The sequence below is a fragment of the Sinocyclocheilus rhinocerous genome, unplaced genomic scaffold (genome assembly GCF_001515625.1).
Source record: "Sinocyclocheilus rhinocerous isolate Xijiao unplaced genomic scaffold, SAMN03320098_v1.1 scaffold1413, whole genome shotgun sequence".
In the NCBI taxonomy this organism is placed as follows: Eukaryota; Metazoa; Chordata; class Actinopteri; order Cypriniformes; family Cyprinidae; genus Sinocyclocheilus; species Sinocyclocheilus rhinocerous.
The window spans coordinates 949,756-964,240 of record NW_015639297.1 but is presented as its reverse complement, the minus strand read 5'-3'; the positions used below and the strand labels follow the sequence as shown (position 1 = coordinate 964,240).

Here is a 14,485-nt window from a genome sequence, read left to right as displayed (position 1 = left end):
TTTTATTTCTGAGGTTTAGTCAAACTCTTGATTAAAAGCAGAAGACAAACAAAAGAGTTTACTGCAGTAATTCTGAATCATTCCAGTTGTAACAAATAAATCTGAATATATTAATTTAAATTGTGTAAAAAAAAAAGTTTATCAGATGAATTAGCTTACTTTTCCCATTGTCTTGTTTGATTTTCCTCTTTCAAAATAAGGATCAAGTTAAAAAGTTCATTTAGAGTTATTTACCAAAATGTAGGTAGGTTGAAAGAGACACATTTTAAAATGAAATAATCTGACCATCTGTTGCCTGCACTGTGGCCTGAAAAATGATTTGAATATTCATTTGGCAACATTGGGGAGTCACCAGAGACATGAGCAGAGACACAACGTGAGAATTTCCCATGATTGCATAAGGGAGCTTATTGATGGATGTTTTCAAGTGGTCACACAGAATGGTCAGAAAGATTTACAGTCCCTAAGTGAAGAGATGAACAGAACAAGAGGCTGAGTGCAGTGGGGTTGCGGTGAGTGCTGAATGTTTAGGGATGTGAAGAGAATGGAGTGTGCATTTGGCACAAAGTGATCCTTAAAGGTCAAGATATCTTGGACGACTCCCAGGCATTTAACACTCCAGGGGGCAATGACTGTGCATGTGACCTTCAACTGTAATGGACAGAGAGCATGTGGGGAAGTCACAACCTGGAGGAAGAGGATGTCCGAACTGTCAAGGATGAGCTTAAGGAGATGATTAAGTGTCTGAGTGAAAATGTCAGGAGTGGCAGGTTGTCTTTTCTGTGGAATATATGTGGAAAGTAGGCCTAGTTCATTTCAGGAAATAAGCCCCTTTCAGTGCATGGTTTGTTCACCCATGTATCACGACCACACCTGTCACAGCCCTGTATTTTGGAAGAAATTTACAGCATTTGAACTTAGACTTGCTTTGATAATGAGTGGCGACTGTAACTTCTCAAGCTACAAGCAACTTTTCTACACATCGGCGAGTCGATTTTAGTTCACGTCAATATGAAGCTGCTGTTGCAATTTAATGTGGAAAAGAATAGAGTTTTAGTGGTTTGTCATGCTAAATCTCTACTCATCGGAAAACTAGCCTAATTAGTCGACTGGAAAAGCTACTGAAAGAGAGAAAGGCTACTTTCGCGACACTGTCCTTTATGTGCGAGCCAACTACGTGTCACTTTAGTTTAATTGGAGTCAGCTTTGACATCTGTTATTCAGGTAGCTAGTTATCATCAGACAGGGTAACGCATCAGAATATGAGTCATGGTGCTTTTACAAAAGTTTTGTGTTAATTATTGAGCCTACTGTGAGTAAGTGTAGCCTACTGTAACTGTTTCCGTGGAAATCTTACCGGAGGAAGAATGGACACTAGCGCTTTGTTTGAGAAAATTAGCTGGGCATTACTGGCTACATAAAGAAAAGTCACCAAGGAATTAGAAATACTTGTGTAGCATATAAACAGGAACAGAAGAAGCAAAACTGGAACAGAAATCTACAGGAAATTTTCATCTGACTTTTCAAGACCAAACCACCTACAAAGCATACAGGTATAGGCTACTGTGTCACTTTAGTTTAATTGGAGTCAGCTTTGACATCTGTTATTCAGGTAGCTAGTTATCATCAGACAGGGTAACGCATCAGAATATGAGTCATGGTGCTTTTACAAAAGTTTTGTGTTAATTATTGAGCCTACTGTGAGTAAGTGTAGCCTACTGTAACTGTTTCCGTGGAAATCTTACCGGAGGAAGAATGGACACTAGCGCTTTGTTTGAGAAAATTAGCTGGGCATTACTGGCTACATAAAGAAAAGTCACCAAGGAATTAGAAATACTTGTGTAGCATATAAACAGGAACAGAAGAAGCAAAACTGGAACAGAAATCTACAGGAAATTTTCATCTGACTTTTCAAGACCAAACCACCTACAAAGCATACAGGTATAGGCTACTGAACAGTCACCAATACAATTAATTGACTACTGTAGGTGCACTCAGTTTTGTCAGGTTGCACTGACTGCTTTCTTCTTCATTTTCTAACCTAATAGAAGACATCTAGGTACAGGATAGACAGGCTAGTCATCACCCTGGTAACTGTTTTTCAGGTTAAGTGTATTTTTAAAAGTCTATTTCTAGAAGAACATACCTTAAATATGTCCAATGTTATTGTCCAGAAAGAAAGATATAGTTCAGTAAACATATACTTTTTAAGAGCAACTTTTAAACAAGTACAAAGCCCAAAAAATTTCATTAAACCACAAAAATGAGTATAATTTAAAAGTTTTTGTTTCATAGTTAAATAGAGATATGGGGCCTCATTTATAAAATTCTGTGCAGAAACCATCTTAAATTTGATCTTTCGATCATCTCTCAAATATGCGTACGTGTGATTCATAGAATGAACGTAGGCACAGAAAACGCACGTACGCCTATCTTTCAGTTGTGAAATCTTTGAATCGCAAATGATCTTGAACTTGCGCTTAACTGAATGGTTTCAGCTCTCATGCCTTGTAAACGACTCCTAGTCCTAATTAATGTCATTAACATATAAAAGATCACCAGTCATCGTCCAAATCCTTTCATTTAGAACAACAAGCTGCAAGAACAGCTTACATTTTCAAGTGTGTACGTCTGCTCAGACCCTGCTGACGTGACGCTAAGCACTTTTCCACATCAAAGGCAGTTTTTACAAATATGAGCGTTGGTGTGGATTTAAGCGTACGCACACTCTAAGATCAAATCTGAGCCTTCACACACTTTATAAATGAGGCCCATGGTGTTTGTGACAATTAGCCCCTGCCTTAATTTAATCAAGCACTATTGAAATGAACCATTCACTGTTGGATTAATATGGATTTCAGGTTATACTAAAGCTAAAACAAACCAAAGTGATTGAAGCTGTAGCCTATTATAAGAGCACAGGAATGCTACGATTTTATGCCAATGACTCATTTTTTCCTCTGAAAATACTTCATACACTACATTAAAATGGTTTCTGTGAAAACATCACAATCATAGGCCTATTTATTAAATTTGCCGTTTTTTATTTGAACAGCTTTCATCTCCAATACATAATTTGTTTAATTGTTGGCAGCATGCTCAGTTGTGAACACATCAATTTAAACAGAGGCCTGGCCATTTCCTCAATGCATGTGGAGTAATGAAGTACTTTTGTATGTACACCATCCCGTATGACTCCTCTTGTGCCATGGAAACACGACGTGAACCCACATAGACCCTATTAGCCCACCAGGGAACATTTTGAAAAATTATAATTTATACTTAAATATAATTATTTTAGATGTAAGTTATATCTAAGAAATTTCACAGACATCCTTTAGGGTGAAACGTTGTCTTCAGTGCAAAGGACACATTTACCTCAGATATCATTTTTCATGTGTTCAAACAGAAAAGCAGCATTGTTTTTATATTTAGAAAGCTATCGCTGCCATGTTACCGATGAGATGTGTGAATAAATGTAATAAAGTATTTTTATTTGATATAAATAGAGAGATAAATAAATTAAATGGTGTTTTGCAGTCTGTGCGCTCGGCATTTGCAGATTGTCAGGGCGTTGTGTTCATCGTTGTTTTCTCTCTTGCTGCTGTAACAAATATGAATGAAACTGAGTGTCATTATGGAATCATAAGAAATAGTCCAAACATTCCTCCGTAAATTAATATTTGCCATGAATCCTAATAACATTCTGTGCTTACAACTGAATGACAAGCACTTTACTTCTATCACCCGATGTGGAGTGACATATTAGATGGCTGTTTACCATCTAAATACATGGACATGAAATATTTGCTCTGAAATATTTGCTTATCATTTTATCTGTATAATATCTTTAAAAAACGAAGACCCGAACAATAATACAGTAAAATTATTCCTGAAGTCCTCTGAGGTTATTTTAAATACAATCGATAAATGAGATGCAAGATGGCACCAGTTTATGTTTGCCGTGACTGATCAGTCAGAATCAAGTATTCGAAAAAAAATGTAATGAAATAGAATAAAAAATAAAGAATATGTACAGTGAAAAAACACTCAAATAAACTGTAATTTTCATTCAAACATAAGGCCTTACATGAGTTTTAATATCCAATATTTTTGAAAATCATTCTACCTTCAGAAGATTTGTTGAATCTTGTCACGTATGGTGTAATCTGTGTGTCCATACTTTTGGAATACATTCACATCGCTCTACATCAATCTCACAGTCCTCCTCACTGACAGTAGACAGAGGCTCTGGTATAAAAAAAAAAAGTATAAATAAAATAAAAATTTTATCGCAGATGTAATAAATGTGCAAAAAAAACATGTTCTTGCGTGTGCCTTAATGGGTCTATTTTGAATAAAAGTTCCTGCAATATAGCTACTAACATATAATAAAAAGTAACCGAGGCATCCGTGCATTAGGCCAGAACAGGAAGTGGCAATACGTGAGTTGAAATCAATTACTCACTGACCTTGTTTACTGGTGGGGTACGTCACGCATCGCTCTGCCATCCAGTCCCATATTAAACCTTTGTTGCACAGCCTCTTGTCTTCTGGCTTACGTGTAGGAGAGCAACTGCATACACACACACACACACACACACACACACACACAGACATATTATTATGCCAACAAGCACTTGAACTCATACATATGGCGGCCACTCAGCAGGCCCAATCTGTAATTTCTCCAAGAGCAACATTGTTGTATCAACAGTGAATAACACAGCATGGCACTGGAAAAATAAGGGTTGGGTCTAACATTTCAAGGAGTTTGATGTTACACCACAAGAAAGACCCAGGCAATTTCAATAAAAATGCATTGCACTCAGTGTAAGTGTAGGGGAATGCTGATTGCCTCATTGATAACTTCATCCAACCCTACCTGTTTGTAATCAGTCTGGAATTTTCTAAAACTGTTAACTAAAGAAACATTAGCTATTATTGAATATTACACTGTATACCTAATATTCCATGTCAAGGTTACACCCAGTTTCACACAAACCTATTCTTTTACTAACCTCTTCTTGTGCTTCTCACGAACATGTCTGCGGATCAGCGAATGTTCCTGGCACATACACTCAGTGTGATTGGCTATTTTCACCAGCACGGGCTCTGGTCCAGTTTTGTACGGAGCCAGACTCACACTCAAAATCTGTGAGGAAGAGGATATCTTTTACAAACAGTTAAGTGGAACAGAATGTACACATTAACACATGTTAAGGAGATAGTTCAGCCAAATATTGTTGCTCTCCCTCATGTTGTTCCAAACCACTTTTTTTTACTGTAGAGCGCAAAAGGAGAAATTTTGAAAAATGATTCCGGTCGATTTTTTCCATTCATTTATAATCGACCGGTGCCATGGCTTTAAAACTTCAAAAAGGACACAAAAGCGCCATAAAAGTGGCCAGTATGAGGGTAAATAAAGTAAGTAAATGATGACAGATATATATTTTTTTAATATCTGGTTGAACTGTCCCTTTAAGACCCTTTTGTATATTGAATGAACTGCACATCATTTCCATATAAATGAGCAAGTACAAACAAATTGTATTGGACATTAATTTGTATGTAATACCCACGCAATGCAATGAGTAGTGCTCACAGTTTTATTGACATAAGTCACGCTTGTATTACGGCAGGTAACTCCCTCTTTGTTGCAGCAGCCGCCACACCTGAAGACTGAGACGCACGGGGGCTTAAAGAACACAGCCGTATTGGTGCCCAGCTCTTTTGCCACATCTACACACGTCTCTCTGGGCATACACTGTGTTTTCTGCCATTCGTCATCAATATCTGAAAAAAAGGTACTTTTTAGGTACACAAATCTATGTACAGTACTTAGACATCACATGTTCGCAATTATGTTTGCAAGAGGGTCTCAACCTTTTAACATCTCTGGGCTGAACGAAGCGGCTGCATAGCGAGTTGACCTGCGGTTCTCAGGCGGAGTGGCGTATTCAAAGTGCTTCAGCTTGAGCCTGCATCTCCACAGCTTCCAGTCTGGGTACTCGGTCAACATAAGAAGCTCATCCAGACTCCCAGCTTCCCTTAGTTCCTGTTCCCACCTCTCCTGGTTTATGTCCTATGGAGAAATGCAATCTTGAATGTGAAAAGAATGAGGGCTGCTGATTGGAATACAGAGTTAAAACATTTTTATAAGAATTTGTTTGAGGCATGCTGAGCAAAATTCAGCCAAAAGTATGGATCATCACAGCGGGAGTTAGATAAATAGAAGGATTAAAAATGAATGCCCACAAATTAGAAACACCTTTATTTCCCAACTTTACAACTTACTACAAAGACTTGCATCATACAAACATCCTGCTGTCTGTGAGGTATGTGAAGTCTTGCCATAATAAAAGGCCAACCAGTAGGATATAACTAACAACGCATTACTAGATATATAGCACACAGCTACTAATTTCTTCAGTGGTAGGCTACAACTTTTTAAAAAGAAAAAAATCTGAATGCACATTAAAAGGAAAATTTTCTTTCTATGCACTAGAGGGCAGTAGTGATAATCAACATTGGATTTTCTCTGCATTTTTTGGCTGTGTAAAGAATCGGTGTTACACTAGGGAAAGGATGCAGCTGTTCCTCGTGTAGTTCTGCCACCAATGAATATGCAGGGTTGCATCAGACCATACAGATCCTTAGTTTTACAACCTCAATATAATCCACAGTGTGTTCCCTTACAACTTGTTAAAGATATACATATATTAAATATTGACATGACAGTGCAGCCTTCAGCATGGGTAAATGGAGCCTTGAATCATCATACATAGTTCTGCTGACTGGACAATTGCACACAGACTTTGTGAGACCTAAGTGCTGGATTTCTCTAGATTTCTCAATCTTTAGAATTTATCTAGAGCTTCGTGCTAGGCTTGTCAGGCCATAAAGTTCAATTTTCTTCTCTCTCACCAGCTTGTGTAGCCAAACACATGGAACACCCTCTGGCAGAAGCCCACTCTAAACAACTGGAATATACGCTCTATTAGCTCAGTATGGACCACCTGTTTAGAAGCTCAGTGAAGACACAGATCTCAGGGATTGGAGTTTGGGACGTGTGCCACCAATATGAACAGAACATCATGGCTGTTTTGCAAAACATGGATTGAATAACTACAGTACTAAGTGCCTAGTGACAGCTGCAGAATAACCTTGACAAAGTCATAAGTGGTCACACTTTCAGTGGCCAGTGGCGATATTGATACCTAGGGAGTAGGGTATAGTATAATGCCGATATGATGCACATTACATGGTTCTCTCTGGAGCATGTTTCTTATTGGTCAATCATGGCATTTTGCGGTCTGATATTTTCTAATATTCTTGCTGTATATCAGTGTGCTCATCTGGCTACTTTTTTAGTATCTCTTGTGTAACAATGCAGATTCACGCTCTTGTTTCATACAAACACAATGGGCACTGTCTTGTGACTCATCTATTGATTGTAGTGAAAGGAGAATGTCAATATTGTTAGTAATATAACGGTTTTTGTTTTGCTGCTAGGCAGATTTTATGCTGTGCAATGCTATTTTTTTCTTAACAGAAGTAGAAAAAAAATTGAATGATAGCATATGTGCATACATCTTGAAAAAAATTGTTAAATGAGCATTTACTTTACACTTTACTTTACTCAAAATTTATCTGTAATTGTGTTTTTACTTATTTCGTTAAAGCTGCAGTCCGTAAGTTTTGCCTCTTTGTCTCCATCTCTGTTTGAAACCTGCAACTGCAGTTATTTGCAGAATTATCTTCCTTGTGTGGGTTGTGCACCGGCACGACTCCAGTGCGGATGAATCTTATGTTTTGAGGTGTATGTGTGGCTTTCAGTCACCGCACCGCTGTGGATACTGTACTTAGGAATCACAGATTCTAGCCTACATCTTGGAATATATGACCCAAATAAGAATTTTCACTGGATATTGTCATCTGAACAAGCAGTAACAAGTCTGCCACGTTTGTTCTGACCAACTGAGGAAAAAAGCATTACAATAAAACGCGCTACCAATGGTGATTAAATCTAACGATCGGTTAGCTCATATCACATCAAACCGTGCAAATTATTATTATTACACTTTGTTCTTAAATTATTAATGTTAACAACATCAGCATTGCGTGACTATATGTATGTAGTGTGTATTAGCGTGAAGATTTCAATTTCTGTACAGTCTAATCTCTAATTGTCATAGCATTTGCATTTTATATTAAGAAATTCTTTTAACCCAAAAAGCAAATTATTCTCAGTTCTAACTGCCATCTGTGGCTGTGCTTCAAGTCGAACGCATCTAATGACGCAGTGGCAGCATGCTCCAATTTCCCACAAGTTCCTACCAGTACCACTCAAATTAGAAAACATTATAATAAGCTAACCGTTGTGAATCGGGCTAAAGTAAGGTGGTAGTTTTGAACACTGGCTGGTTGCTCAAATATTGATATTCAAATATTTGATCATTACCAGCTTGTGTAGCCAAACACATGGAACCCCCTCTGGCAGAAGCCCACTCTAAACAACTGGAATATACGCTCTATTAGCTCAGTATGGACCACCTGTTTAGAAGCTCAGTGAAGACACAGATCTCAGGGATTGGAGTTTGGGACGTGTGCCACCAATATGAACAGAACATCATGGCTGTTTTGCAAAACATGGATTGAATAACTACAGTACTAAGTGCCTAGTGACAGCTGCAGAATAACCTTGACAAAGTCATAAGTGGTCACACTTTCAGTGGCCAGTGGCGATACTGATACCTAGGGAGTAGGGTATAGTATAATGCCGATATGATGCACATTACATGGTTCTCTCTGGAGCATGTTTCTTATTGGTCAATCATGGCATTTTGCGGTCTGATATTTTCTAATATTCTTGCTGTATATCAGTGTGCTCATCTGGCTACTTTTTTAGTATCTCTTGTGTAACAATGCAGATTCACGCTCTTGTTTCATACAAACACAATGGGCACTGTCTTGTGACTCATCTATTGATTGTAGTGAAAGGAGAATGTCAATATTGTTAGTAATATAACGGTTTTTGTTTTGCTGCTAGGCAGATTTTATGCTGTGCAATGCTATTTTTTTCTTAACAGAAGTAGAAAAAAAATTGAATGATAGCATATGTGCATACATCTTGAAAAAAATTGTTAAATGAGCATTTACTTTACACTTTACTTTACTCAAAATTTATCTGTAATTGTTTTTACTTATTTCGTTAAAGCTGCAGTCCGTAAGTTTTGCCTCTTTGTCTCCATCTCTGTTTGAAACCTGCAACTGCAGTTATTTGCAGAATTATCTTCCTTGTGTGGGTTGTGCACCGGCACGACTCCAGTGCGGATGAATCTTATGTTTTGAGGTGTATGTGTGGCTGTCAGTCACCGCACCGCTGTGGATACTGTACTTAGGAATCACAGATTCTAGCCTACATCTTGGAATATATGACCCAAATAAGAATTTTCACTGGATATTGTCATCTGAACAAGCAGTAACAAGTCTGCCACGTTTGTTCTGACCAACTGAGGAAAAAAGCATTACAATAAAACGCGCTACCAATGGTGATTAAATCTAACGATCGGTTAGCTCATATCACATCAAACCGTGCAAATTATTATTATTACACTTTGTTCTTAAATTATTAATGTTAACAACATCAGCATTGCGTGACTATATGTATGTAGTGTGTATTAGCGTGAAGATTTCAATTTCTGTACAGTCTAATCTCTAATTGTCATAGCATTTGCATTTTATATTAAGAAATTCTTTTAACCCAAAAAGCAAATTATTCTCAGTTCTAACTGCCATCTGTGGCTGTGCTTCAAGTCGAACGCATCTAATGACGCAGTGGCAGCATGCTCCAATTTCCCACAAGTTCCTACCAGTACCACTCAAATTAGAAAACATTATAATAAGCTAACCGTTGTGAATCGGGCTAAAGTAAGGTGGTAGTTTTGAACACTGGCTGGTTGCTCAAATATTGATATTCAAATATTTGATCATTTTTAACCACAAAAAGTTACGGACTGCAGCTTTAACCAGCTGATATTAATTGGCTAAGTGGGTACTTTTTTGGTACCGCTGAACTTAAGACCATTACTTTTGGTAAACGCACCCCTGGTCAATGCATCGAAGAGCAAGAAGAGCAAGAGTTTATGGAGTAGATCGCACACATGGGGCAGGAGAGCACATACAAACCCTGAAGTCTGCCACCTCTCATTCAATATTGAGAATATTGAGTTAAGCAGGCAAAAACCAGCACTGGCTTGGTTTTGAATGTTTACTACACACCGGGTGTGTCCCACAAAAAAGGCGAATAAAAAATGGCAATAGGGGCCGAAGGACTTCCAATAATGCTTTAATGAGATGGGTAAGCCACAAAGTGCGTGGCAAGTAAAACAGCCGAGGTCGGGATGGAGAGGGCTGGCACGCGATATGGAAGTCATCACTAGAGAAGTCTCGCATCCTGCTGTCGTGTATTGACATGATCATCTATGATCTCTTCAATATGTTAGGGTGGAGCCGTCTGCTTTCACTTACCCATGCAAACGATGCAACAACAAACAGAAAGAGTGAGAGTATGAGGAGGGATTTAAAAGAAAGTAAGAATATGAGTTACAACTGTGCAAAATTAATGAGGTGGAGGCCCCTAACAAGGAAGAAGAAATGAGACGGATGAGAACATTGAGAGCTTGAACATATAAAAGACCCTACAATGCCTCAGGCTGCACTTGGATACCAGGCTACATGCCACACACATATGCTAACACAGCCTCTTTATGTAGTGTATCTGTAAAAACTAATTGGATATTAGGCTATTGCGCCACTGCTTGGAACTCATAACCCTTCTTACATAACCTACCATTGATAAACACGCACAGAAAAACAGATGAATGGCCTTAGCAGCTTGTCTTTTGAAACTCTCACTAGTAGCCACTGAGTTCCCAAGTGTGCTTCCAGAGGAACCATCTATCTTACTTCGAAGACTGCAATTCTGAACATTGTCATTTACTTCAGATTGATTCAAGCCTTACTTTGCACAGTAACATATAGAAAAATGATCGAATTTGCTAGTAAGGGACCTTAAGGTCACAGCAGGAGGCCCCATCCGGCCCTGCTGAGCTTGCCACAGATCCCTGCTCAGTGAGTCAGTGTAAAATGACTTTAAATCCTCTTGGATCAGCCATTTTAAAGTAATAAAAAATCACTTTAAAAAAAAGATATTTTGAAAAATGTCAGTGAGGTCTAATGCTGTTTTATCGACATTCTTTATAAATTTTTTGTCTTCCTTAGAAGAATGAAGGTCATACAGGTTTAGAATGACATAAGGGTGAGTGCGCTCTTAAAAATAAAGGTTCTTTATTGCATCTATGGTTCCATGAAGAACCTACATTCCCATTCCACAAAAGGTTCTTTACAGTGGATAACTGTTCTTTAGATTTTTAAAATGATCTAAGAACTAAGAAAAAACAGTTATTTTAAGAACTTTGGTTCTTATTTTGCATCGTTGGAAAACCCGCTTTCGCAACCCTTATTTTTAAGAGTGTAAATGGACAGACTCTGCATTTTAAAGACCTCCCAACTTAATATGTATAACAACTGAAAACCTATAAAAATGAAAACTATTTTCAACTAAACCTCAGTATCATTCAAATTTGACTGTAAACAAACAAAATGTCCTGAGGTTATGGCTGCACTTGGTGTTCTACATGTCTGCTGAGGGATGCCATACTTACTCTCTGGGGTCTGTAGGCGTCCACGGCCAGCATCAGTCTGACATACAGGAGTAACAACATGTGAAGTCCAGCACATTTCTGTGTCTTCATCCTGCTACTAACTCTCCAGGATACCGTCCAGTGACTGAACAGCGAGGGAGGCCAGTCTGCGTATACACTCACGCACACTCACAAATCACGAAGCAGGTTTCTCACACTGGACCACACAGGCGCACCAATAGAGACCTGTCACAACGAGCTTTCCGGAGCCAAATGGGCTCTCCTCTTTTAAAAAAAGAGGAGGAGAATGAGACATCAATCAGTGCTAGTCTAGGACTTAGCAGTTTTTTTTCCTTTTTTCTGCGATTCTCTCTGATCAGGACAACCCCTTGATGCTGTTATCTGTCTTGGCCAGATTTGGCCCAGTGTCTCCACGAATCCAGATGTGTCAAACTATATGTGTTTGCAAAATCACATCCAGTCTTCTCCAGCCACCAGTGCGTGCAAGGCCGTCTGGGAGGCGTGCATGTCTGTCCCGTCGCTGTGTGCTCCAGTCCCACTCTGCTGTCACCACGTTTCCTGCTTGCCGACTTCCAGGCTCAGTTGCTCGCACACAGAACATGTGGTTTTAAATGTGATCCAGACCTCTACAGAGGGCAAGGAGTGAAAGAGGGGGAGGAGGAGGAGGAGGAGGGAAGGGGGAACGGAGGGATAAAGGGAGGAGAGAGAGAAAGTGCGTGGAGAAGAGAGACTGAATGCAGCCAATATCCCACTTAAATGCAGCAAAGTAGTGGAATGAAATAGGAGGGGAACTAAGCTGACATGCCCTTTCTCTTGTTATCTGTGTGTGTGCGTCACTCTCAGGCAGACCCAACAATGAGCTTGTAATACTAGTCGGGAATTAGAGGGAGTTTTAATGCAGCGTAATGGGCTGTGAGTGCCGCTCTCTGCACCCACACTCTACGAGCTCTATCGGATCATCTGAATGCTTTAACTTTAAAAGCTTCAAAAGAATCTATTATCAGCGGTCAAAGGAATCTATTACTAGATTGTTTGTGTAGATTCTCAACATCACTTTAATCAAATGTGGATGAATTGTGTGGTCAAATGTAGATCTAAAATGACACAGATATTGGATAAAGGAAATAATGTTGTGATCGGATACAATGTGAAGAGCCAAATACAAAATAAAAACAGAAATTAATAGATTCAAATAAAAGGTCATTATTAAAAAACATTACAAGAAATACATAGATTAAAAGTAATACATGACTTTGTAACCATCAGAAATATATCAGAAATAATTGGAGTAACATTTTGCATATGTGGCCCCACAAATATTGGTACCCTTAAGTCACACTTAAAATATGAATGTCAGTGTATTATATGAAATTATCACACACCGGTATCTGCAAACAAATGATGTTTTTCTGAGCTGTTTATAATTACTTTTAACAACTGATCCCAAGGTGATTTTTAGTGGATGTATAAAGTCCATTTCCCTCAAGTTCACACAGTTGTACTAGCATATACTGTGTATTATGACTTTTTTCTTGCAGACGAATACAATCTATTAAAAAATGTCCTGGCTCTTCCAAGCTTTATAATACAGTGAATGGCTGTTGAGATTTTGAAGTCCAATAAAGTGCATCCATCCATCATAAAAAGTGCTCCACATGGCTCCAGGGGGTGAATAAAGGCCTTCTGAAGCAAATCGATGCGTTTGTGTAAGAAAAATATCCATATTTAAAACTTTATAAACCGTAATCTCTAGCTTCTGCTAACTGTGGTACGAACGTTCACGAGAAAGTGGCGTTCAGCGGATAACGTAGGACGTATAAGTGTAACGCAAGCTCCAGTGACAAGTGACAGTGACAATATCTCATGAGAACCAATTTTTCTCATCCAACAATTTTCTTTACAAATCCTCATTTTGTACTAATTTGTGAACAGTGTTTTGATTTGCTCTCTCCTCTGTGCTACCGCGTTCGTCACTTCTCACCAGAGCTTATGCTATGCCTACGTCATCCGCTAGAAGTCCACTCTAGACTTCAAAATCTCAACAGCCATTCACTACCATTATAAAGCTTGGAAGAGCCAGGACATGTTTTAAGATAATTCCAATTGTATTTGTCTGAAAGAAGACAGATGTCATATACAACTAGAATGGCTTGAGGGTGAGTAGATCATGCACTGTAAAATCTAATTAGTTGGGCTTACTTAAAAAAAGCATGCAAACCGATTGCCTTGAAAAAACTAAGTAAAGTGAAATAGGAATAGTATGTTGTACTGACAAATGCTTAGTTCTCATATAGGAAATAAAAGAGTTATCAAATAAGCATGTTATAAACTCCTGAAACATTGGTGTTTCATATTTTAGAGCACTCGCTGCAATTTATGAAAGAAATCAATTAAATCTGTATGTGGGAGTGTGTGTGAAAAAAATCAGATGTAACCCCCCTTTGTAATCCTTAAAATTGTCATAAGTAACTGTAATTTAATTACAAATTTTTTCTCAGTAACTGTAACTGATTACAGTTACTTTTATTTTGTAATTAAATTACGTAATTCCATTACATGTAACTAGTTACTAATGAATGTCATTGGTTCCTTTGTGGCTACTTGAATATTTTAAGTAAGTGTCACTCAAAACAGTAAGTAAATTGTTTTATTTGCCTTGAAAGTAGCTGTAACTTAATAAAACCTAGTAAGTATAACAACTAAGTAAAGATAACTAACTAAATCTAAGTAAGGTAAACTATTGGATTTTACAGTGT

At 38.2% G+C, this 14,485-nt stretch overlaps 1 protein-coding gene across 2 annotated transcripts; it reads right to left on the bottom strand.

Moving 5' to 3' along the window:
• Positions 1-3,040: 3,040 nt before the first annotated feature.
• Positions 3,041-13,294, bottom strand: vegfd (vascular endothelial growth factor D). 2 transcript variants are annotated; one of them, XM_016566763.1, is made up of 7 exons: positions 11,730-13,294; positions 5,887-6,085; positions 5,606-5,796; positions 5,022-5,155; positions 4,473-4,576; positions 4,130-4,251; positions 3,041-3,604 (listed from the first exon to the last, which is right to left on the bottom strand). In XM_016566763.1, the coding sequence occupies exons 1-6, from the start codon at positions 11,817-11,819 to the stop codon at positions 4,154-4,156; spliced, it is 816 nt and encodes a 271-aa protein (XP_016422249.1). In that variant the 5' UTR covers positions 11,820-13,294; the 3' UTR covers positions 3,041-3,604; positions 4,130-4,153. The 2 variants fall into 2 exon arrangements, with proteins under 2 accessions (XP_016422249.1, XP_016422250.1); XM_016566764.1 differs by lacking the exon at positions 4,130-4,251.
• Positions 13,295-14,485: the final 1,191 nt, after the last annotated feature.